The 26461-nt window shown below is 41.2% G+C and overlaps 1 protein-coding gene across 1 annotated transcript in view; it reads left to right on the top strand.

Moving 5' to 3' along the window:
• Positions 1 to 26461, top strand: part of LOC126426658 (pre-mRNA 3' end processing protein WDR33) — a 181097-nt gene that overhangs the window by 143611 nt on the left and 11025 nt on the right. The window contains exons 11-14 of the mRNA XM_050088544.1: positions 1469 to 1645; positions 3892 to 4158; positions 7400 to 7623; positions 14558 to 14847. Coding sequence (XP_049944501.1) covers positions 1469 to 1645; positions 3892 to 4158; positions 7400 to 7623; positions 14558 to 14847 — 958 coding nt within the window. The remainder of the gene's footprint in view (positions 1 to 1468; positions 1646 to 3891; positions 4159 to 7399; positions 7624 to 14557; positions 14848 to 26461) is intronic.

Genomic DNA, 26461 nt, shown 5'->3' with positions numbered 1-26461 from the left:
ATGAATGGATTTTATTGAGGATGGCTCAGTTTGAATGATGGAGGCACACTTATCCTCTCACATTTTCATATGTCTTGACACTTAGATTTGAGACTTTACTTAGTTCCTGTTATGCTGAATAGTGTATTAGGCAGTAAGTTCCCCCTAATGTACCCAGCTAACTGCATGGTTTTCAGCTTCCTCCCTTTCATATTTGTGTGTTGAAGATCATTCCCAAAAGTTTATTTCCAGATGTTACAATGAATTCCCCTACTTCTGTATCCATCTGTTTTTTTTTTCCCCCACAACAGTGCTGATTTGGGGATTTTCCACCTTTGATATGAAGAACATGCTCTGCAAGCTTCAGTATTCTTTCTGAATCTATTTTCTTTTGGCTACGTAACAGCTTCTTCTCAGCAACCCATCAGTTAACATATGGCCGTGATAACTGGTCTTCAGAGTTCATCTTGGGCATTGTTGGTGTAAAAGACTGAGCTTGTATGCTGATTTTACTGACATTTCCAGGTCTCACATGTATATTTGGCCATTTTTAGGATGATAGAAGACTGCTGTTGAAGCTTTGCGGACATACGTATAGAGTTGAACTACTGCATGGATCACATTCATTGGGCGACTGCAGAAGCTCTCCCGTTTTTGCTGCTGATGTGTGTATCTATGTCCTTGTTATTACAGATAACTCTACCAAGATCAAGGAATTAGTCAACATCTTGTTGTACCATACGTTGCACTGTAAATCGGATAGATACATTTCCACTTTTACGCACACTGTGTTTGTTTTATCACCATTTGTTTTTAGCCCTGCAGAACTGACCATTCCCTCCATCTTGTAAACCTTGTGATGTTTCTGCCAGAAGAAAGATGTTATCAGCAAAATCCAGACCCATAAGGGTTGATTATTCATTCTAACGTATGCCAGTGTTGGAGTTGTTCATACTTTCTCACATGAAATCTATGACAGATACATCTGTGAAACAGTCCAAAAGAAAAGCAAATTTCTCTCATTCGAACAGGGTAACTTAACAAGGTGCCAGTTTGCCAAAGTGACTGCTAAATATACTCATTATCTCTGTCACTGTTTTCCCTCCTGTGGTCGAGCCACTAATCACTCCTAAACATTGCAACTGTATCTGCTCACATGAGCCACAACTTCACAACTGAAACGATGCAGTACTGACATCAATGTTTTTTGTCAACTTCGAAGCATGAATGTTGATGAAACAACTGTTCATCCCCAATTGTATAAAATCGAGAAAAGATTTCTCAAGCACCCTGTAGGTATGAACATGTCGGAAACTGTTTCACTTGGTGTGTTTCCTGTTTGCTGTTGGCTTTTTTTCCTATCAGGTAGCTTATTTCTAATATGTTCTGTCGTGTTTCTCATCTCTCCTTTAGCAATACACACAATCAGCTATACTTTTGTCAAGTTCGTTTATATTGATATAACATATTTGTGTAATTTTTCAAGCAGACGAAGACAGTGACGGCGAAGAGGGCTGGCGAAACAGGCGGGGAGGATCCGCCAAGGACCCCATCAGCGAGGTCATCTCGCAGATCATGGAGACAAACCCTCCACCCGGGGTGGTGCCCCTGTCTCAGCTGCAGCCGCAGGCTATCCTCATCTACGGCAAACTCATTCCCGTTGAAGGTGAGTCGCCTCGTTAATCTGTCACACGGCAGTTCTCAGAAACGAAGCAGTCGGGTTAACACTACTTGTTACAATACAGTGTCACTTTCATTGTTTCTGTTTGTTTGTAGCTGTAACTCTGGTTTACGGGAAGACTAACTCACGAACTGGCTCTCCTCAATTTCCTTCATTTACAGCATTTTAATCTGTGTTGTCTGTACATCAATTTCATACAGCAGTCTGACAAAAAAAAATCATGTTTGAACATTAGGGTGCTGTTAAGTACAAACATTTCCAAATAATCATTGTGATAACCAGAAGCTGAGTAGATAATATAGAAGTCTTGCAGTAGCAATGTCAGTGGTTTGAATCTCACTAGTGGCAACTATTTTTTGACATGAAAAGTCTATTCACTCATTGGTGAAACTTTCTTGTGTGACCGAATAACGTCCAATTTGATGCGATAATAACTGCAAGACTAATAATGCATAAACAATGATTGAGCTCACAAGGGTTAAATCATGTCTGTACATATGTGTCGCACAGTATTTGCTTCGACGTCATTTTATGAGTGTATCACATGTGCGTGATTGCTACGAATTAGTTTTGTTAAGGTTATAAATAAGTGTAGTGTGGGAAAGCATTTAGTTAGGACATTGAGTCAGGAGTCATTGTGAAGAGCTTGTGGAGCTCTACTGGGACCCAAAATGAGACAATATAAATACTTGAGGGGATGTCGGTGAAAAGTAAGTATTAAATTGAAAATTAGAAAATAATGAAAGATGTCATTCATAAATGTGCTCAGAATTATAAAAACTCTAGTGAGAGGAAAGTTTGCACCAAAAGGAATGACAAAGCCAAAAAATTCTAGTGCCGAGAGAATGCGGCAGTCGGGGGGGGGAAGGAATAAAGCAATTACATAGCTTGTGCAGCTAGAATTAATCTATTCTTTAACTATAATATGCACTTCTGTATGTAACCATTATATTAAAGATGTTGATAAATAAATTACATATTAATAAAATACACTTGTGATGATTGCATTCCTACGTTTTCACAGAAAAACTAAAGCATGGACCCAAATTGTGCATATATAATTTTTTTCTTTTATTTCGTTTTCATGTTTGCTTACAAATGGAAATAGAAATTAACATATATTGAATCATATTTTTTAATAAAATTTATATCTTGTTACTTTTAATCGCTAATTGCATGAAAGTCCATGTATTTGCGATAAATGGAAATTTGAGATAAAAATGTGGAACATCAAACAATAAATGAAATACTTACTCATTTGAAGAGACCAGACAGAATTATTGATGTATGTAACTATTTTTCATTTAACAATGAGGCATTTTGCACCTCTGCATCAAATTTTAAATTATTTTTGGAAGACCTGTAATTAAAAATAAAAGGAGGTTAATTTTATTGCAAAATTTTGATTTAATATTTGTTAATTAACATTTCCATTTGATAATAAAATATAGAACCAAAATAAAAACAATAATCACAACTAGTGAGATTCGTACTAGTGACATTACAATTACAAAACTTTTATACAACACACTCACCTGCTCGTGGTTATTGAAAATGTTTACTACTTAACATCTCTCAAAAATCTTCAGATCTCATAAGATGATTGTTTTGAGAGTTGCATTACACTGCTTTAGGAGACTGATGTCCTAAGCTTCAAATTGGCCCACCCAGATAGCTGCACTCGTCAGTATGCCACTTCCGGGATTAAGGGAGGCACACCAGCCCCGGATCGAATCCACTTGGTAGGGTAATGACAAGGACCAATTTGCTGGCTAGCCTGGATATGATCCTTAGGCGTTTTCTCGCATCTGACTAGGTGAGTACCTGGCTGGTACCCATGTTCCACCTCAGTTACGCAATTTGCAAACTTTTTGAAAAATATTGTCTCACTTTTACACGGGATAATACTGGATACTGGCAGATGGGGTACAAAATTCCGTCCAGCAGGGAAGGGATGGAGAGAGGAAGCACATCCGTCCACCCTCCACCACTAATATTGTCAAATCCAAAGTAGTATGCCGACCTAGTGAAGACATTGGATAAGGCCAGCTAAGAAAGAAAAAATATGTCCTAAGCTTCGAATCCTGTAAATATGAATAAAACTGAAGAGAGCCAGTTTCTGAAATCTCCTTGTTAGACTGAATCGTAGGTTTTGGAGACCTCTCACTTGACTGTGGTGTAAAGAGAAGACAGTAAACTGTCACAGCTAAATTGTGAAAATGGCATTGCAGGTAACCCCGTGCTGTTGGAAGCGATCCAGCAAGGCGGCGAAGCCCTCCGCAGGCTGATCGACTCTGGCGAGATCGAGGAGCTGCAGGACGTGATGCCGCACAACGACGATTCCCCCGCACTGGGCGGCAATGCACGCGGCTCCAACACTGTGTCTGCGGCAGTCGTGACGCCCCGCGCGCACCCGCGGAAGCCCGAGTACAGGGAGCCCGTCGCAGACCGGTCGGTTAACGATTCCGACCGAGACGAGACCAGCAATGACTCCTATCGTAAGTTTGTATTCCTTTTCATTTCAAAACCAAATTTTTTTAATCAATTAATGTCAGTGTCTTTAAGTAATGAAGCAGAAAGTATTGCAGAAATTATAGAGATACAACTATAATTTGTTGGGCGGGTTTGCTCAATCGGCGAGTCTCAAAAAAGCAGAACTGAGAAATATTTTAAAGAATCCAAAGACCATCATCGATTCAGGGCTGCTTCGCCATGTGTATATGGAGTTCTCATACTTAAACAATTAACAGAAAAAATGAAGGGAAGCAAACAGTCCATTTAACATTTGCGTTCGTAGAAAATGTATATGACACGGTGCGATTATGTAAGTTGTGGCTAAGCATGAGGTGTAATAGTGTCTTAAATGTTACATTAATGCAGCTAAAGTTTGATATTGTGGAAACATTGGCTCGGTGAAAGTGGGTGATGATTTATCAGAGGAATTCCAAATTAGGGAAGGGCTTTGACGAGATTGCCCATTGTCACGTAAAAATTTATTTTAAGCGAGTGTGAAGCACTCGGAGAAGTAATTAATTTTCTGAGGAAGTGTCAGTGGGAGATGATAAAATATACCCATTTCTGTTTGCCATTGACTATTTGATAATTGCAAAAGGTTGTGACAACTCTAGCTGTATGCTGAGGAAGTTGTTTGAAGAATATGACAGGTAGGGCTTAAAAATGAAAAAGAAAATTGAATAACAGCCACAACATCCAGAGACAACAGTGGCCATGTGTGTGTCTCTCACGCATGTGTGAATAAGTTTCTTCATATGATGGATTGCTCTGGAAACTGAGCAGTATTCAACAGCATGCTTTTCACTGTGTCTGTCTGCCGCTCAACACTTCTTGTATGAGGTGAGTAGCAACCTATCCTAATGTGTATTGTTATTGTTTTCCATTGCAGATTTTCCATTGAGAAAATTGAGTACATGATGATGGGTAGTGATTAACTGCTTGATTAGATGCTGGGAATTTTAGTATTAAATGTTGCTCTTCTTTTAAATATCTGTGTGTAACTATACCTACAAATGGAGAGGAAAAAAGGGAAACAACTAATGAGTCAGTGTGGGGGACATAATGAGAATAGAGTGGAAGTGGGTGGGATATGTAACCAAGAGGATGGGTGGCAGATGGGGTGAGGAAGTTCTCTGCTAGACTCCCTATAGATAGGTGAGGAAACACCAAGATGACGGCATGATGGGTTGTGGTTGGATGACGTCACAACGCTTTTGGAAATGGGAAACTGTAGACGGGAATGCATAGAGAAGTCTGAGGTAAGCTTTTACCCTGCAGTGGATAGCAAATGGTAGTTGCTGATGCTCTAATGAATACTGGAACCTTCCTATACACACATCAAAAAAAGTTTTGCATCACCTCGGTTCCAAGAGTTCCGGAACCTGTACAGAAAATTGGAATAGAGATCAACATAAACATCATTTCCACCCTTTTTATTGCTCATAAAAACCACACATTGCGTGCTGTACCACCATACTGCGAAACCTGAAGAGCTGGTGGTCAAGATTGTTGTACACACTGGTACCTCTGATACCCAGTGGAACATCCTCTTGCGTTTATGCATGCCTATATTTGTCGTAGCATACTATTCACAAGTTCATCAAAGCACTGTTAGTCCAGATTGTTCCAGTCCTCAACGGTGATTTGGTGTAGATCCCTCAGAGTTGTAGGTTGGTCACGTCATCCTAAACAGCCCTTTTCAGTTTATCCCAGGCACGTTCAATACATTTCATGTCTGGAGAACGTGCTGGCCACTCTTGTCGAGTGATGTAAGTATCCTGAAGGAAGTCATTCACAAGATGTGCACGATAGGGCCACGAATTGTCATCTACGAAGACGAATGCCTCACCAATACGCTGCGATATGGTTGCACTATCGGTCGGAGGATGGCGTTCGTGTATCGTACAGCCAACATGGCACCTTCTGTGACCACCAGTGGTGTACGTCAGCCCCACATAATGCCACCTCAAAACAGCAGGGAACCTCCACCTTGCTGCAGTTGCTGGACAGTGTGTCTAAGGCGTTCAGCCTGACCGGGTTGCCTCCAAACACATCTCCGACGATTGTTAGGTTGAAGGCATATGCGACACTCATCGGTGAAGAGAACGTGATTCCATGCCGGTCCATTTGGCATGTTGTTGGACCCATCTGTACTGCGCTGCATGGTATCATGGTTGCAAAGATGGACGTCCCCATGGACGTTGGGAGTGAAGTTGCACATCATGCAGCCTTTTGCGCACAGATTGAGTTAATACAACATCCTGTGGATGTACGAAAAGCATTTTTCAACATGGTGGTGTTGATGTCAGGGTTCCTCTGAGCCATGATCCGTAGGTAGTGGTCATCCACTGCAATAACAGCCCTTGGGCAGCCTGAGCGAGGCGTGTCATCGACAGCTCCTGTCTCTCTGTATCTCCTCCATGTCTGAACATCGCTTTGGTTCACTGTGAGACGCCTGGACACTTCCCTTGTTGAGAGTCCTTCCTGGCACAAAGTAATATTGTGGATGCGATCAAACCGTGGTATTGACAGTCTTGGCACGGTTGAACTACAGACAACACGAGCCATGTGCCTCCTTCCTGGTGGAATGACAAACTGATCGGCTGTCGGACCCCCTCCATCTAATAGACACTGCTCATGCATGCTTGTTTACATCTTTGGGCGGGTTTAGTGACATCTCTGAACAGTCAAAGGGACGGCTGTCTTCAGGAGCTTTGGGAACTGGGGTGATGCAAAACTCTTTTTGATGTATGTATAAAGAACAAAATATTCGGAATGGCACTTCGTTAACAGTCAATTTGTTTGAGTTTCTTCATAACTGCTGTCAGTGTTATATTTATATATTCTCCCAGGGCATTGTTCTCCTCCAGTATAGGCCGGTGATGTTAGGAGCCCATATCTTTCCATACGCGCAGTTATTTTGTCTCACAAAGTTTCTGTCCCATCTCAAACACACACTCGTAGTTTGACGTGGTTCTCCACATGCAAATAAAGTAATGCAATCACACAATATTTGTGGTGTCCCCTATAGTAATTTCTTTTATGGTTTTCACATACGGATACATGTCACTCATCTAGAGTGGTATGTGACATCATACACTTCGCAGTGATTTTTTGAGTTGGGATGTAAATTTAGTAGATGTCAAAAACATTTTATTAAAAATATTTACTAACTTAGGAATTTTCTTGCCAATTGTGAATAATGGGACTCCAATTTTACTTTAGGTATGGACACCGACCCTCACAACAATACGAGGCACCACGATCCGCTACCGATGCCGGGCACGCGGCAGCGGCGGACTCGCTTTAGCGACCTGCCGGCGCCAGACCTGAGCAACGACGACAGCCAGCAGCAGATGCAGCGGCCTCAGGACCACGAGATCGAGGAGTTGCCGCACCAGGACAAGGACATGCGGCAGACGCCACTTTCGCACCCACACCAGCACCAGGTGAGGAGTGATGCCTCGTCTTGACATCACTGTGGTCAATGTCAAACAGTTGAAAGAAAACTCTAAATACTGGGGAAGTGAATAGTGACAATTTTAAGAAGCATTTTGTGTTTTGCCTGAGGACTGAGCAACAGAATTCAACAGTAGGGATACACACTGTTGACTGATGATGTTAGAGAGAGCCTCTGTTTTGGCTGCATTTAATTCGTAGGGTAATATATTGAACTCCCTACTGTCAGTGTTATTACATGAGTTTTTTCCCGAAACTGGTATTCACTGTATTTACAAAACATGCTCCATTTCACTACTGTACTTATGTTTTATTCACTTGAAACTGACAAGATATTTACAAAATTACACTTAAAAGACACTGTAGTTCGTATAAATTGCTTTCAGCTCACTGTCTGCAAGGAATTGGCCAATTCTTTTGTTTCTGTTGTAGATTCACTTTCCTTTTTCTCAAGGTGACCCTTATTTTCCAGAACTTTATTCTGCATATTCTAATAGCAGATCATCACATTTCGTTCTGCTTACAACAGTATACTTCAGGCAGTTCCCCACAATCAAAGCAGTGCTGTAACATAGCTGTTAAGTTATTTAGCCAGTTTGCGGAAGGTTGTTGGTTTGAATCCCACCAGGTGCAATTTACTGTGATCATTACATTAAATCAATTGATTGATTTAAATACCAGGTGATCTAAAAGTCAGTATAAATTTGAAAACTGAATAAATCACGGAATAATGTAGATAGAGAGCTACAAATTGACACACATGCCTGGAATGACATGGGGTTTTACTAGAAACAAAAAAATACAAACATTCAAAAAATATCCGACAGATGGCGCTTCATCTGATCAGAATAGCAATAATTAGCATAACAAAGTAAGACAAAGCAAAGATGATGTTCTTTACAGGAAATGCTCAATATGTCCACGACCATTCCTCAACAATAGCTGTAGTCGAGGAATATGTTGTGAACAGCACTGTAAAGCATGTCCGGAGTTATGGTGAGGCATTGGCGTCGGATGTTGTATGTCAGCATCCCTAGAGATGTCGGTCAATCACGATACACTTGCGACTTCAGGTAACCCCAAAGCCAATAATCGCACGGCCAGAGGTCTGGGGACCTGGAAGGCCAAGCATGACGAAAGTGGCGGCTGAGCACACGATCACCACCATACGATGCGCGCAAGAGATCTTTCACGTGTCTAGCAATATGGGGTGGAGCGCACATCGTATGTTCCAGCAGGTGTTTATGAGCCAGGCTGGGGATGATGTGATTTTGTAACATATCGGCATACCTCTCACGCGTCACGGTAGCAGTTTTGCTGTCCAGCGCCATCTGTCGCACATTTTGTGAACTTCTTTAAATTTTTTTGCTAATAAAACCCCATGTCATTCCAAGCATGTGTGTAAATTTTTACCTCTCTCTCTCTACATTATTCCGTGGTTTATTATGTTTTCAAATTTATACTGACTTTTTGATCACCCTGTATATTTGTTTCATTTCTAATCCTTTGCCATGTCATTTTAATCACCATATTTACTTTTTTTATTTTCTCTCATTTTTTACTTTCTTGTTTTCATTTTTCACTTTGAATGTATGCCTGTTACGTTATACCTGCCTTTTAACTGGAAGCTGGCCAGTATTCACACCAACTGTACAAACACAACACACTCAGTGCATGACAGGGACCATTCTATTGGAGTACACCTTTCTCAAGCTGCTGATCACAGGCCCTGCATTATCTGCACTCTAGGACAGCATTACACTGTCGCACCTGCCTCTCTGGCTAAGCCTGGGTGTTATCTTTTGGTAATATTTGATTTAACTGTTTCAAAACTTGGCTTGTCATCCATGCATATAGCATTACTACTTCCACATTCATTTCCTGCTGAAGTGGCCCTTTCTCTACTTTCAATTGTAAGATTGATGGCCATTTTCTGTAGGCAATGAACCCAGAAAAAACTAAATTTGAACTTTTTTGTATTCCTGTGTTGTTAAAATTGACAATGACTATTAATCTTTTCATTTTCTATCATGACGATAGTGCTAATATTATTCTTCCATTTTTGCTACATTTTGCTCTATGCAGCTGACTAAAATTTATCAAAATTATATTTCATCGAGCCCTTGACTCACTACACATAAAAAGTTTAACTATTGGAATAAAAGACCTAGGGCATAGTATAGAACAGTTCAATTGTTCTACACTGTCCCGTACTGGACAAACTTCTTTTCCCCATTGTATCCGCTCGTGAGCAATGGCACAACAGAAACAATTCTTATGAAATTATAACGTCTTGTGTTAATAACCATTCAGTGATTGATTGATTGGATAAATAAGTCAAGAAACAAATGTGTGCAGACTCAGTCTTCACAGAGACAGCTCAGACAATAGCTGAACAGGCCTACTAGTGGTTTGTAACTGACAGTTTAAGGATTAATATTGCAAAGACACATATTATGTAATTTCAGACAAGCAGTAATGACCTACTGGGATCAAAAGTAGAGATTAATGCTAATAAACTAAATGAAACATACTCTCTTAAAATTTCATGTTGAATAACAAGATACGATTTAGTTAACACATAGATTAACTAATCGTGAAACTGACTTCAGCATGTTTTTCACTTTGAAGGATCTCTCATGTATTGAGCTAATAAAGAGAGTGTTGGCTTATTTTGCATGTTTTTGCTGTTGTGGGATTGTCTTCTGGGGCAGTGCATATGAAGTTAAAAAAGTTTTCTTCAGCAGAAGAAAGCTGTAAGAATATTGTTTAAAGTAAAGAACTGTACACCATGCAGAAGCCTTCTCAAAGACCTTGGTACTCTTACACTCACTTCACTGTCCATTTACTCGTTAATGGTTTTTGTTGATGATGATAAAAAACAGTTTCAGTTGAACTGTGATTTGCGCATTCACATAGAAAATGGTGCAGGAAAGACAAACAAAAGACTCAGTTATTGACAGAACACCTGTAAAATGCAACAAATCTACTAAAGAGGCTACCTACACTTAACTTGTCTGTCCTCTTCTGGATTTTACTGCATGGTGTGAGAGTCTGACCAGATAGGATTGACAGAAAACGGAAAAATTCAAAGAAGGATGGCTCTTTTTGTATTATTGGGAAATAGGGGAAAGTGTGTCACAAATATGATCTACATTTATATCTAATGGCTACCCTACAAATTGCACTTAAATGCCTGGCAGAGGTTTCATTGAAGTACCTTCACAATACTTCTCTATTCTTCCAACACTCAGAAAAAACGAACACCTATATCATTCTGTGCAAGCTCTGATTTCCGTTATTTTATTATGATGATTGTTCTCCCAGTGTAGGTCAGTAGGTCCCCACCATCAAAATATTTTCGGATTTGGAGTAATTTTCATGCAAAGATCCTGCAATGAAATTCGCCTTTATGTTAGTGATGTGCACCGTAAATCCTGTATCACATCCAAGACACTCTCTCCCCTATTTCTCGATAATGCAAAACATGCTGCCCTTCTTTGAACTTTCTTGATGTACTCCATTAATCCTATCTGGTAAGGATCCCACACCACGCAGCAGTACTCCAAAAAGGGGACAAACAAGCACAGTGTAGACACTCTCTTTAGTAGATCTCTTGTATCTTCCAAGTGTTATGCCAATAAAATACAGTCTTTAATTCACCTTCCCCACAACATTTTGTACATGTTCTCTCTAATTTAAGTTGCTCATAATTGTAGTTCCCAGGTGTTTAGTTGAATTTACAGCCCTTTTTTTTTTTTCCCTTATCATGTAACTGATGTTTAACGGATTTCTTGTAGCACTGATGTGGATAACCTCAGGATTTTCATTATTTAGGACCAATTGCCAGTTTTCACACCAAACAGATATCTTTTCCAAATTGTTTTGCAATTTGTTCTGATCTTCTGATGACTTCACCAAACAATAAACGACATTATCATAAGCAAACAATCTAAGATGGCTGCTCAGATTGTCTCCTAAATCATTTATATAGATAAGAAACAGCAGGGCGCCTGTAGCACTACCTTGGGGAACGTCAGAAATCACTTTGGTTTTACTCAAAAATTCCCCGTCGGTTACTACGAACTGCGAACCCTCTGACAGGAAGTCGTGAATCCAGTCACATAACTGAGACGATATTCCATAAGTATGCAGTTTGATTACAAGCTGCTTGTGATGTACGGTACTTTCTGGAAATCTAGAAATATGGAATCAGTTTGAAATCCCTTATTGATAGCACTCAACATTTTGATGTTTTTTAAGCCCTGTTTTCTAAACCCATGTTGTCTATGTCTCAGTAGACCATTCTCTTCGAGGTGGAGTGGCAATCGGTAAAACCGAGGCATTTTCCCTGAGGTAAGATCTTTCCACAATATTTCAATAATCAACTTTCATCTCTGAATGCGAAAATGTTTTGTTGACACCCACCTGTCTATTGAGATAAGATCGTAGTGATAAAGTAAGAGAAAAGGGAGATTGCACAGAAAGAGTTAAGTGTTCGTTTTTCCCACTTGCTAGAGGAGAGTGGAATGGCTGAGAAATAGTCTGAAAGAGGTTCTGTGAACCGTCTGCCAAATGCTTAAATATGAATTTCAGAGTATTGATGTAGATGCACAATTACATGACACAAAAGTAATTTTTAGGTAGACTTTGCCTCCCTCTCTAGAGTTCAAAATGGCGTGATGTTCTCTAGGGGAAAGATATTCAGTGAGCTCCAATCTAATAGAAAGAAATTGGGAATTCTCTCCAAGTCAAAAGAAAATTAAAAATGTATATCACCAGGTTCTCTCTCAAAAAATAATCTGAATAGGTAAATGCTGTGAGTGAAGAGATCTGTTAGCAATTTTGCAAGTAATTGTGTTTGGTGTTAAAGCTACATGACAAATATTAATACGCTATAAATATAACTCAGTATTTAGAGACACAGGTAATTCTTTTATTGGAAACGTACCAGTGCGGTCAAGAAAATATGAAGTTACCAGTAGCAGATAAACAGCAACTAAGTATGAGGGGATTTGGAAAAAAATATTACACATTATTATGGCATGCCAAGTAACTTTTATTGAATGCTGCACTACACTTGAAAGTGACAGAGATACAAGATTCCCCCCTCCCCCGCCCCCCCCCCCCCACCCTCCACCCCCAACATAGTCGTGAAGTCTCTGTGAAAATAGTCATAATTTCCCACCAGTTGTTCAATTCCTCAATGACAGAAATCCACTCATTGGCCACAGAGCCATTCAATAATCTTTGCTTGAATGCCATTATTGTTGGAAAATCTCTGTTTCCCCAATGTTCTTCAGTAATTGCCTGGACATTGTCCTTTGTGGTAGAAGTCAATCTTCTTCCTTCCCAATCATCACCACCCACATCTGTGCAGCCTTGGTCAAATTTTTGGCACCATTTCTCTGTAGCTGGATATGATACTGCATTTGGGGCCATACACCACCAGAACTTCACAGTGAGTCTGCAATGTAGACATTTTGCCCACAAGAATCGTACTGTCCGATTTATTTCAACTTTGCATTTCATTTCCAGTTGTTCTGTCATTTTGCTTTCAAATTGTGATGCACCTGTTGTGCGTACCACAGCAGAACTGTGTTTGCAGCAAACCAGCAATATGTTCTCTCTCTTGACAATTTGTCACTCTTGTACACAGAGAGCTTAGTGTGGGTTGACATTTGTAGCCTACTTTTTGAAGTCCGTATGTAGTGTAAGTCAGAAGGCAGCAGCTTTTTCAGGGTAGCAACTATGTTTGTTTTTTTATTGGATTAAATTTAGTTGGCTTAAGCATGAATATCATGAAGAAGCACATGAGTGATTGTTAATACAGTATACAGATTAAGTTTAAATGATTTCCTTATATTTTGTTAATGTATATCTTGAGATCCACATCCCTAACTGTTCTCCTTTCTGATTGGGACAAGGACAGGTTACAGTGTCAGGAGATAACAATCACTGTGACAATTGTAAGATTAGAAGGGCGTGAAAGCAAAGCAGTAGTTGAGATGGGAGTAAGGCAGAGTTGTAGTCTATCCCCAGTATTAATCTATCTGTGCTTTGAGCAAACTGTGGAGGAAAAGAAGGAGAAATTTGGAAAGGGAATTAAAAGTTCAGAGGGAAACTTTGTGATTTGCCGACTGTGTCATAATTTTGCCAGACACAGTCAAGGAAGGACTTGGAAGTGCAGTTGAACGAATTGGACACAGTCTGAAAAGGAGGGTATAAGATGAAAATTAACAAAAGCAAAGCTAGGGTAATGAGACTTTGTAAGATTATATTGGGCAATGCTGAAGGAATTAGATTAGGCTATTAGATACTAAAAGTATTAGATGAGTTTTGCTATTTGGACAGCAAAATAAGTGATGGTGGTCAAAGTACCGAAGATATAAGGTGTAGACTGGGAATGGCAAGAAAAGTATTTCTAAAAGAAGAGCAATTTGTTAACATTCTACTTAAATTTAAATATTAGGAAGTATTTTTTGGACACATTTGTCTGCAGTGTAGCCTTGTGTGGAAGCGAAATGTGGATAGAAGCATTTTTGACAGAAAGACAAAAGATTAGATGGGAAGGTCAAGTAACTAATGAGGAGGTACTGATTAGAATTGGAGAGAAAATAAATTTGTAGCATAACTTGACTAAAAGAAGGGATCAGTTGGTAGAAAACTTGCCGAGACATCGAGGAATCATCTTAAGGATTGGAGGGAAATGTATGTTGCAGTGGTTATTCGGAAATGATGAGGCTTGCACAGGCTACAGTAGCATGGAGAGCTGCATCGAGCCAGTCTTGAGACTGAGGACTACAATAATTAAGTCCATACCTGTGGCTTAATGCCACACATATTTGGTTTATAAGTGATAGTTGACAGTGATTTGTCTTTTCAAGTTTGAAGCACCACATAAAGTCGGTTTTGGTGTTACAGATTCCTTACTCCACTTCGGCACCAATGCAGAATATGTCCGATCAGGACATGCGGTTCCCAGCCGGTCCCCCCACCCTTCTGCCCACGCCGGGCAGCGGTCGGGATGTCGACCTGCGCAACACGGACCTGTACAGCGACTTGCCGCCTCCGCTGATGAGTTCGCCGATGTCCGGCATGTTGTCAACAACAGGAGATAGTGATCTGCGTCGCATGCCACTGCTGCCGAGTGCAGGGCTGCCGCCGGTTCGTGGGATGGACGAGGACTTGCGAGTCCCTCCCCATGCCGACAGGTCGGTCTGCTACTGTCTAGTAATGAAAGGCGATTTGTGTAATGAAATTCTGAGCTGTGGTGTTTAAATGAAAATGATGAGTATTTACTTTTAAATCGGCTGGTGTGCAAAACGTAGGAACAAAAGTAACTTTAAGATGATGATGTCACTGCCAGGTAACATAGCTCAATGAAACTTGGACCATACACAGAAAGAACTGAACTTGTCCTGTGGACATTACAAGAGGCGGAGCACGGTTGTTAATCATGTATGTGATCCCCAAAGACAGCAAGGCACCCTCTGCAGTGTACACCCATGCTGGCCACAAATTTGGTTAGGAGTTCTTGTGGTAGGGCATTCAATTCCTCCTCCAATGAGGTAAACAGCTGCCAGATTGTCGTTGGTGTATGTGAATGTGCTACAGTACATCTCTCCAATGCATCCCACATGTGCTCTATGGGATTTAAGTTGAGGAAACGGGCAGGCCAGTCAATTCATCACGTTTCCTTTCATTGCAAGAGCTCCTATACCTGCAGTGTTTGATGCGGTCACACATAGTCAGCGATAAAAATGAAGTTAGGCCCAAATGCACGCCTGAAAAGAGGCACGCAAGGAAAGAGTACAGCGTCCCAGTAACGCTTATCATTGAGTGTACAGTGTTTAAAGATTTGCAGGTAAGTTCATGTAAGCAACATTGTGCCTCCCCACGCCCTAACATCTGAACCACCAATACAATCACATTCAACAATGCAGGACACACTCTCACATGGCAAGAGATGGGAACATGTAATGCAACCAGAGACATTGTCGACCATGGTCATTTTGGTGGTCCAGTTATTTGGTGTTGAGAGGCATAATGTTGCATGGGTGTACTGACCTCCACATCTTTCAACGTGGTACACTCATTGGTCAACATTGTTGTGACACTGCACTCCTTCCCCATGTGTATTCAGCCCTAACTTTAATTTTATGTATGACAGTGTGCAAGTGCATCAAACAGCACATGTGGAGGAGCTCCTGCAATGAGAGAATATTCAGCAAATGGACTGACCTAGCCATTTGCCCAACTCAAATCCCATCGAGCATGTGTAGGGTGCATTGGGGAGATGTGTTGCAACACATCCAAATGTACCATCAATCATCCAGCAGTTGTCAACCCAGGGAATGGAACACCCTACCACAAGCATTCCTTACCAACCTTGAGGCCAGCCAGCGTGGGAGGATGTCACAGAGTGTGCATTGTCGCCCGAAGAACCGTGTCCCACCTTTTGTATTGTGCAGGGAACCATCATAAATTGTGATGACTTCTGTGTAATTATTGTCTTTGGATAAAATTATCATATCTGCTTGTTTCATAACACATTTGTTTTGGTTACCTTCTGCACTATACTGTAGCAGTTCTTTCCATTTGTGGTCCAAGTTTCATGGGCTGGGTTACTTGGCAGTAACAAATCATGTGAAAGTTACTTTCTTTCTTAAGTTTTGTTCACCAGTGTGTATGTCTTCTCCTTTCCAGGTTTTCAAAACCAACAACCAGCTAATATTTATCAAATTTGGACTTCTTCCATTACTTTTTTTCTCCAATTGCTGCAGCTTTGCATTTCAACTTTTTCTGTAGTAGAACTCTTGTTTAATTGTAATGAATTAGTGTTTTGTTATTGTCTGTCTTTATTTTCCTGAAGTAACATCTACCATTTTTAAAAAACAATGAACATTTATTACGTGAGTACAGGTATCATGTTTGAGAAGTAGCTAGACTCACACTGAACTAAAAGCTTTACAAGATTTTCAGTCATTCATTTTTCAACAATATTGTTGTGTTGCTTCTCCATTGATGTCCATTGTTGTTTAGTCTGGGTTGCCACAGTTTCTGGAAATCAGGGAATATCAGGGCATTCCAAACACATCACAGAAATCAGGGAAATTTTTAAGGAAAAAAACAAGAAAACAAAAAACAAAACCACTGGAAAAATCTCGTTTTTATCTGAGTATATGAAATGGTTTGTTTACTAATGTGCCATGCCTCGTTGCTGGCTTTGTGCAGCTGAGTACGTGCGTCACTTCCCTTCTCCCTCATTACTACTGCTTCTCCCTTTCTACCACTCCGTTCTGCTTGTAGTCAGTGCTGCCACCACTTTTTGCCAGTGGCCTAGCAGCTGCCGGCGAGAGGCAGGGAGGCATGAGGAGTGGTTTGTTTGGATCTGATTCTCAGAGACTGTAGAGGCAGCACCCGGAGATGGCAGTGGTGTGTGCATGAGTTGTGTCTGAGTGATTATGTGAATGTGTGTGTGCGCTCTCATTGTCTGACAAAAGCTATGGCTGAAAATTTCATTGTGAGAGTGTGATTTTCTTTTCTACGTGCCTGTCTGCAGCTCAGCAATCATCTTTACAGTGAGATGCTACCTGCCCTCATTATTATTGATTCTCAGAGTATTTGAACAAATTATCTGTCTGTGTCTCGTGAATAGCTGGCCACACGAGTGGACTTCCATGGCGGGCCAAAATCGCAGGCCGTTTCTGCAGGTATCGTTTAATGGATCGGGCCTGCCAATCGGAAGCCATTTGGTTCCCACTAATGTGCAGGCCCTGCCCACCAAATCTAATCTCACCGAACTGCTGCAGGGCAAGTCTGTTTGTGTATGGTGTAATGCAGCAGATTTTCATAGTTTATCCGTGGACACAGAACTGCAGTACTCCTCGGCAGGTCAGAGGCCATGGGTGATGGATTTCAGGACTTGCGACTCTCTCGCCGCAAGTATGTTGTACAGTGTGGCATTTTACAGAGATTTTATTTGTTCTAGCACATTTTGGCTTTTAAAAAGTAATTTATATGTTAGAAAGTATGGACAATAAGAAGAGGAAAATTGTGTCAATTGCTGGTGGTTTGTACACTAAGTACTCGTATATTTCTTGAAAGTAAAATACAAAGTACCTGTAAGATAATAGATATAACACAGTGGGTAATATCCGACAATAACGAACATAGTAGAACCAACATTTTATTGGCTGTCAGCTACAGTGTTGGTTTACACAATTCTTTCCCACCTTATAGAATTCTTTCAAAAGGTCTACTTTTTTCTGAGGTTATTTCCAAAATCAGAGAAGGTATTTTAAATCTGTCTTGCAACTGCAAGGAAATGTGTATTTTTGTCACGAAATGTGTTTCATTTTTTGAAATAAAATAACATCAGTAGTCTTAATGAAACATGTATACCATTTGGCTTGCTTTCTCTAACCAAAAACAGTTCGTTTCAAAGGTTGTTGATATTAGCACATAAGATATTTGCTCATATCAGGAAATGCCATCTGCTTGCAAGTTTTTTTTTTAGATTTTTCCTCGTTTGCACTATTGTTTCTTGTACCATAGCTGCAAAGACAGATGGTCAACTCACGTCTTAATGTACTCTTGAGATCTCAAAATCTGTCAGGGAAAGACAGTGAAACTTGTCTGAAAATCAGGGAATTTCGCTTCTGTAAACTTGGGGCAATCACAGTAGTACTCTAAGGCCCTCTTAGGCATTCCATATGACATTGGTAGCTCCATACACCAACTGCCGAGACATAGGGATGTCTGCTGTCAAATTCCATTCCCCACATGCTGCCCAATGAGTACCTCAAACAAATAATAAAATACAAAATAAATATTGAACCATCTACATATAAGCAACAACTTTTTGGACTATCCTTGTCCTATTTACTTATTATAAAAATTATAATAAAATTAGTTGTAGATATGCATCGTCAACGGTGCTTGTCGATGTGGAATAAGTCAAAAAATCTTAAACATATTTTAGTTTCAGAGGTAACAACAAACTCGTCATAAAATGTTATTGTACTTCAGTGCATCATCAAACAGAAAATCAGTTTGCAACACTTTTTTACATTGACCTTATTACTGCACTGAAGATATTCAGAACTCAGATAATATTCACTGTATTTGATGGTAGTACATTTGTATTCAGAAAAAAAAAACAGAACACCTTGAACGACTAGAGATAGGACGTCCATGTTCACAGGAAATGTACATTAGTATGTTCTGCAGAAATGATTGGCATTTGAACCATGTTGGCCTGTGGGTTTAAGGTCAACATCGATATTGCAGTGCATCACCACCTACTGGTAAAATGAGCCTGCAGCTTTTGTTGCCACTTTAAACTGAAGGTAATGGATCAGTGTGACTTGAGCATATGTTGAGGATGCCTCGCAGATGTACGTGCCAACTGTACCGTCAGATCAGTGAGTTTGAAAGAGGGCGCATTATTGGTATGATAGTTCGTGATGCGACCATCCAGGAAATTGCTACTCGTGGTTAACAAAGTGTTTCGGCAGTGCAATTAGTGTATGCAGAATGGTCCACGATAGGCTGTAGAACGTGACAAGATAGGTCATGTCGCACCATCCACACCATCCCCTAGGAGATCAACACCTCATCCAAATGGCATTGCAAGACAAATCTGCATCCTCCTCAGCTCTGGCACAACTGTGGAACAGTGGAACACATTGCACACTATCAAGGATGGCATTCCGTCACTGTTTATTATGGCAAAGGCTATGTGTGCATCATCCACTTCTCCGCCTACCTTTGACGAGTGTACAGAAACATGCTATATGGCAGTGGTGTATGGAACATCACTGGGGACAGGAATGGCATCAGATGGTGTTTTTGGACAAATCTAGGTTCAGTTTGTTTGAAAATTATGGCACGTTTTGGTTTGCTGCAGACATACAGTGGCAGCTCAAGGCCTGATGGTGTGGGGTGCTGTTGTATACAACCAGAAATCACAGTTGGTGAGTGTCCAAGGCAGCATGAAATACATGAATGAGATCCTGTGACCTGCACAATATCCCAGACACCGTTTTTCAGCAAGACAATGTGCAACCACATGTTGCTGCACGAACATGCTCTTCCTTGGTATCACAGGGTGTCAGCCCTTCGCCCTGGCCCACCAGATCACCAGACTTGTCGCCAATCAAAAATGTGTGGGACATGATGCAACAATGGGTGAAGCACTGTGACCCTGTGCCAGCCGTCGCAGATGAACATTGGAACCAGGTGAATGCAGCAATGATGGTGATACCGAGGGACACTGTTCGCACCTTGTACGCATCAATGGCATCACGGATGGAACAAGTTGTCAGGCCCCATGGCAGACCCTGTGCCTATTAGGCAACAGGACACGTACTGAACTGAGGTGACTGAAATGCTAATCATTTCTGCAGAACCTATTAATGTACATATCCTGTGAATATGAATAACATTTCTCTAATTGTTCAAAATGTTCTGTTTTTTCTGAATGTGAGTGTAATATACAGGGTGAACCGAAATTCGTGCACGCGGGCTTCACAGCGTGACTCCTCACGTGCAAGCGATAAAAAAGATGTGTCGCACAAAATTTCATCTGGCGAGTACATCCGGCAGAAAAAGGGCGTTAAAGTGTGGAAATCTGGCAACAGTGTAACCACATGTATGGTAACTACCTCCATCAGCACATATTAGTTGTGCTGTAGAGTTGGTGCAGTAGATAAAGTTTTGGGTTAGCTTGCAGGAGGTCGACGGTTCGACCCTGGGTTGGGGCGTATTGTTGCTAATTTCATTCTGACATTTCATACTGCCATATACGTCATTTCTTGGGTCACATGTATCCTAAATTTATGATATTTTGTAACATTGGCCATAACAAATATGTGGTTAGATAAATAAAAAGTTGACAGTTGAAACAAATGACCTGTCATAGGACAGAATAACTACAAAAGCAATATCAATTTCGAGATGCTAAAGATGATAGCACAGTACAATAACGCAACATCTACTTGTCATTTATACTATGTATAACATGAACGCAAAGCTGCATCCACAGTAATAAGAGCAGCAAGAACACAGCGCTACCAATTCTTCCACATTTGTCGGCGAAGTAGAATACAGGTGTTCCCACAGGAAGAAATCAAGGGGATTTAGGTCAGGTGAACATGGTGGCCATATAACTGGACTTCCATGTCTGAGCCATTCCCCTGGAAATTTTCTGTCCAAATACTGTCGCACATTAAGTCCAGAGTGTGGAGGTGCACCGTCATGTTGCAACAATACCCTCTGCCGAACATGTAGTGGAACATCTTCCAGTGTAATAGGTTGATAGTTTGACAGGAATGCATGATACCTTCATGCAGTTAACCAGTCAGGCAACACGCAGTGGCCCAAACACCTGTCACCCAATATTCCGGCCCAGATGTTGATACCAAAGCGAACTTGATATCGACATTTGAGATGTGCGGATTAACCTCACACCAGTGGTTGGCATTGTGTGTATTGAAGGCACCCTCACAAGTGAATGCTGCTTCATCCAACCATATTACGGTGTTCACAAAATCATCGTTGGCTTCCTGTTGTTGTTGGAACCATTCACAGAATTGTATCCACTGTTGGCAGTCTGCAGGATGCAGGTGTTGCGTGATAATGATAGGAGTGCAGTCCATGCTCGTGCAGCGTGTTAACGACCGTGCGTTGAGAGAGATGCAGCTGCCTTGCTGGACTACGTGTACTTCGCTGTGGTTCTTGGTGTATCACCTCCATAACAGTTTCCTTAGTACTGGAGTACGGCGAGTCCACGGACGACCTCTGTCACGCGATGGTGGAAGGAGAGAACCTGACTCCCAAAGTCGCAGCTCCAGATGACGAAACGCATTTTTATCTGGATGGCGTCGACGAGGATATCGAGCAGCATATTCACGAGCAGCGATACCAACCCGGTCATCAGATGCACCGAGGACCAGAAGCGTATCCACGTATTCATCATTTGTGTATGACATACATATGCTACACTGGTTTAGAGGCGTACAATGAGAACATTCTATATGTGGACGCATGTACATTGGAGTCTGTCATGGGTGCATTACTCCACTCGCAACTAATGTAAACATGCCGTCAGTCCTGTGCGCTGTTCCATCTAATGCACATTACCCCTCTGACAGATATTGTTCTGCACGATTCATCGCGACACCACTAATTGTGAAATGTTCGATTTCGAATTACACTGTTTCCCTAATGGCAATAGATGTGATGTTTCCACAATCCCATTAATAGAATGTGCAAGTAAGATTCGAAAAATTATCTTATGCGTTCCATTGTCCCACACACTATGACTATGTTCTAGGATAGGTTGCAGGAGTGTTTTGTAAGCAATCTCCATCACAGACTGATTTCATTTTCCCAGTAACCTACCAGTGATCTGCAGTCTGCCATGTGTTTTTCCTCGACTACGCCTATGTGATCATTACATTTTCTACCCCTACAAACTGTTGTAATCAGGTGTTTGTATCAGCTGTCTGATGCCAATTGTGACTGAGTAAATTTGTAGTCGCGAGATACTATATTTTTACATGTCTGAACATTTAAAGCAAGTTGGTAACCACTGTATCTTCTCAGAATCTCATCAAGATCTGACAAAATGTTTGTGCAGCAATTTTTGTACAGTAATTCATTTCTGAAAACTGCGTCATCTGCAAAAAATCGGAGGTTAATATTAATAATGTCCGCAAGGTAATTAATATACAACAAGAACAAGGGACCTAAACCACTTTCCTAGGGCACTCTTTGAGCTACTTCTATGCCGCTCGTTCTTCCAAATAGCCTCCAGGCTGTTTTTCAGTCTTGTGGCTTAAATGGAACGAGGTAGTACACTTGTGAATAGAGATGATGAGGGCCTATGAGTAGGTATAATGTTTCCCTAGATGTTTACAGAAAGGTGAGCCAAAAGCTTCTCCCAGGCTTGCCATAACACTGGAATGAAAAACTTCCTAGGCTGTAAGCTGGACATTTTTAAATTAGAAAGAGGTCTGAAACCTTGTACTGTACCTCAATGCTTTTACTGAAATACACACAAAATTAGCACTCCCGACTAAAAATCTTATGTAAATATCAGTCCAATTTTAGTCGGTCTGACTAGAGCACAGTACATACACACCAATTCTCTGCAAATGACTGTAAACTGTGACAGAAAGCTCTTTTTACACCCTACATTAAGATTATTTTTCCATTTAGTTCACAAATCAAGCAAGAGAACAATGACTGTTTGTATCTTGGGTGGTGTTCTTTGCATAGATTTAGTTGTGAGGTCTCTATGGGGCAGATATATAGGGGGCTGCAGAATAGTAATTGTTTCTCTACTGAGATACAGCGGTTGAAGTTTTCTAAGGAGATTCTCATGAGATGTATGGGATGTTTCAGGTTTCTGACACTTAACCCTCACATAGTTGATGGGATACATATAACCCGCTGCTGTAATACATGGTTTTAAGCTCTGTTCCATATTTGTCTAGTCGTATACCTGGTGAGAAGCTTTCAGAACTTCGCGAAAAATACCAGGGGCCATGGGCCGGATATATAGGAAGCTGTGAGCAATCGTATGGGGTGGCTTCCCTTGATAGCTGGCACAGTTCATCTGCTCCAAGCAAATCAAATTGAATCACCGTCTCCATGCCAAGAGTGTCTGTCTTTCCTTATACATTACAGAGATTGTTTGTCAACCCATGACACTTACCACATATCTCGTTTAGCTGGGACTATCTTTTTTTAAACCAACAGCTCAGTTCACAAAATCATTACTAGAAATAAGAATAATCTTTGTAGATAACGTAATGTTTAAAGTTGATCACTTGGGTCCAGGGAAGTGTCCAAATTTTCTTTTGTTTCCTTTTGCTTGCTCAATATACAGATTGAATAACATCATGGATAGGCTACAACCATGCCTCGCTCCCTTCTCAACCACTGCTTCTCTTTCATGGCTCTCAACTCTTGTAACTGCCACCTGGTTTCTGTACAAATTGTAAATAGCCTTTTGCTCCCTGTATTTTACACCTGCCATCTTCAGAATTTCAAAGAGAGTATTCCAGTCAACATTGTCATTGGCTTTCTCTAAGTCCACAAATGCTAGAAGTTTAGGTTTGCCTTTCCTTAACCTATTTTCTAAGACAAGTCGTAGGGTCAGTATTGCCTCGTGTGTTCCAACATTTCTGTGGAACCCAAACTGATCTTCACCGAGGTTGGCTTCTACCAGTTTTTCCATTCATTTGTAAAGAATTCATGTTAGTATTTTACAACAATGCTTTATTAAACTGATAGTTCGGTAATTTTCACATCTGTCAACACTTGCTTTTTTGGGATTGGAGTTATTATATTCTTCTTGAAGTCTGAAGATATTTTGCCTGCCTCATACATCTTGCGCACCAGATGGCGGAGTTTTGTCATGGCTGGCTCTCCCAAGGCTATCAGTAGTTCTAAAAGAATGTTGTCTACTCCCGGAGCCTTGTTTCGACTTAGGTCTTTCAGTGCTCTGTCAAATTCTTTATCATCATCATCATCTTGGACAGTTTCCAGCCACTGGCTGGGTCTGTCGGGAACACAAGCCTCTCCATCGTGTTCTGTCTTTCCACCATTCCCCCTCTTCCACCTTCGTCCAGTTCTCTCCTCTTCTCGTCACACATTCCTTCACTCCCTTCACCCATCTATCTCTTGGTCTTCCTCTGTGCCTCTTCCCCTCCAGTTGCAGATCAAACATCCTCTTTGGAATTCTTCCCTCATCCATTCTCTTCATGTGTCCATACCACTGCAGTCTTGATTTTTCTATCCTGTCCTGTACTGGTTCCTCCTTTAGTCTTTCCCTCACATACACATTTCGCAATCTGTCTCGTCTTGTTACACCCAACCTGCTCCTCTGGAACTTCATTTCACTAGCCTGTATTCTACTTTTGTCGCTTTTGTGCATTACCCATGTCTCACTTCCGTACGCCAATATGGGGACAAAGTAGGTTCGGTATATAATTCCCTTGGATTTCTGTGGCACCTCCTTGCTCCAAATAAGCCCCCTAATGCATTTGTAGAACTGCCCTGCTTTTCTGCACCTTTCATTTATTTCCATTGCGTTTCCCCCCTTACTTTCAATCACACTTCCCAGGTACTTGAAGTTCTCTACCACTTGTAGTTTTTCCCCTCCACAAGTTATATCCACATTTGGCCTATTCGTCTTCCTTGTAGTGACAATTATTTCACTTTTCTTTGCAGAGAAATGCATTCCATATTGTGCTGCCGTTGCCTCCCATGCATCTAACTGCTCTTACACCTCCTTCTCGCAATTTCCCCATAACATCAGGTCATCGGCAAAAAGCACTGCTTTCATTTTATGATCTCCAATTGCATCTGACACTTGCTGTAGGATTTCATCCATAACAATAATAAACAATAAAGGCGAAAGTGCACTTCCCTGTTGCAGCCCATTTTCCAACTTGAACCATGCAGTACGTTCCCTCCCCACTTTCACACAACTCTCACTTCCCTCATACATTTTTCTGACTTTTCGTGTTATCTCTTCATCTATCCCTTTTGCGTTCAGCACATCCCAGAGCTTGTCCCTACAGATACTGTCATACGCCTTCTCAATATCTAAAAAGGCCATGATTAAGTCCTTCCCGTACTCATAGTGCCTTTCCTGCAGTTGCCTTACCGCAAATATGAGGTCCGTTGTTGATCTTCCCGGTCTGAAACCGTACTGCTCCTCTTGCAGTCTACTTTCAATACTGCTTCTTATTCTCTTCTCCAGGATCTTTTCATAGATTTTTCCACAGTGGCATAGCAGGGTGATTCCTCTGTAGTTCTCACATCTCCTTTTATCCCCTTTCTTGAAGATCGGGACTATAATTCCTTTCTTCCAATCCTCAGGAATTCTGTTCTCCTTCCACACCACCCTCAGCATTCTGTATAGCCACTGGGTTCCTACTTCTCCTGCTGCTCGTATCATATCCACTGTTACTTCGTCCCAACCTGGTGCCTTGCCCCCTTTCATCCTCTTTATGGCTTCTTCCACTTCATTCCAAGTTAGATCATCAATTTCCCCACTATTATCATCGTCTGCTGCCTTAGGCTCTCCATCACTGTTAGTTACCCGCTTGGCGGCATTCAACAGATCTTCAAAGTACTCCTTCCAAATCTTTTTGAGCTCATGCATTTCCTCCACAACTCTTCCATTATTATCCATGATCCTCAGGCACTCGCTTCTGTCGTTCCTCTTATTTCTTACCATGGTGTAAAGTACTTTTTTGTTCCCTTCACTGTCCTCTTCTAACATTCTTGTCCATTTTTCCATCCACTTCTTCTTCTCCGCCCTTACTGTGGTCTGTGCCGCTTTCTTGCTTTCCTTATATTTTACCCTAGCTTCCTCTGTTCGGGTCTGGAACCATTCTCTGAAGGCTTTGTTCTTTCGAAGTACTGCCTCTTTACATATGTTGTTCCACCATGGGGTTTCCTTACTTCTCCTCTTTGTGCTAGTTCTTCCGCACACAGTCTCAGCTGCCTCAACTAGGGCCCTCTTAAAATCCCCCCATTCTTCTTCCACTGTTCTCTGATCTTCCTTTGGCAGCTTCTTCCTGATCAGTGTCTGGTACTGGGTCCTCCGTTCATCCTCTTTCAGCATCCATGTCTTCAACCTTTTCTCCTGTATATCTGTTGCCCTCCTATCTTTTTTCTCTCTCAGGGTGGCTACCAACAGCCGATGGTCACTGTCTAAGGCCTCAGATGGAATGACCTTAACATCTGTGAGGCTGCTCATCATCTGCCTATCCACTAGTACATAGTCTACTACTGAAGTTT

The sequence above is a fragment of the Schistocerca serialis genome, chromosome 11 (genome assembly GCF_023864345.2).
Source record: "Schistocerca serialis cubense isolate TAMUIC-IGC-003099 chromosome 11, iqSchSeri2.2, whole genome shotgun sequence".
NCBI classification, from domain to species: Eukaryota; Metazoa; Arthropoda; class Insecta; order Orthoptera; family Acrididae; genus Schistocerca; species Schistocerca serialis.
Note: the sequence above shows the minus strand (reverse complement) of the source record. Positions and strands in the feature narration are given on the sequence as shown.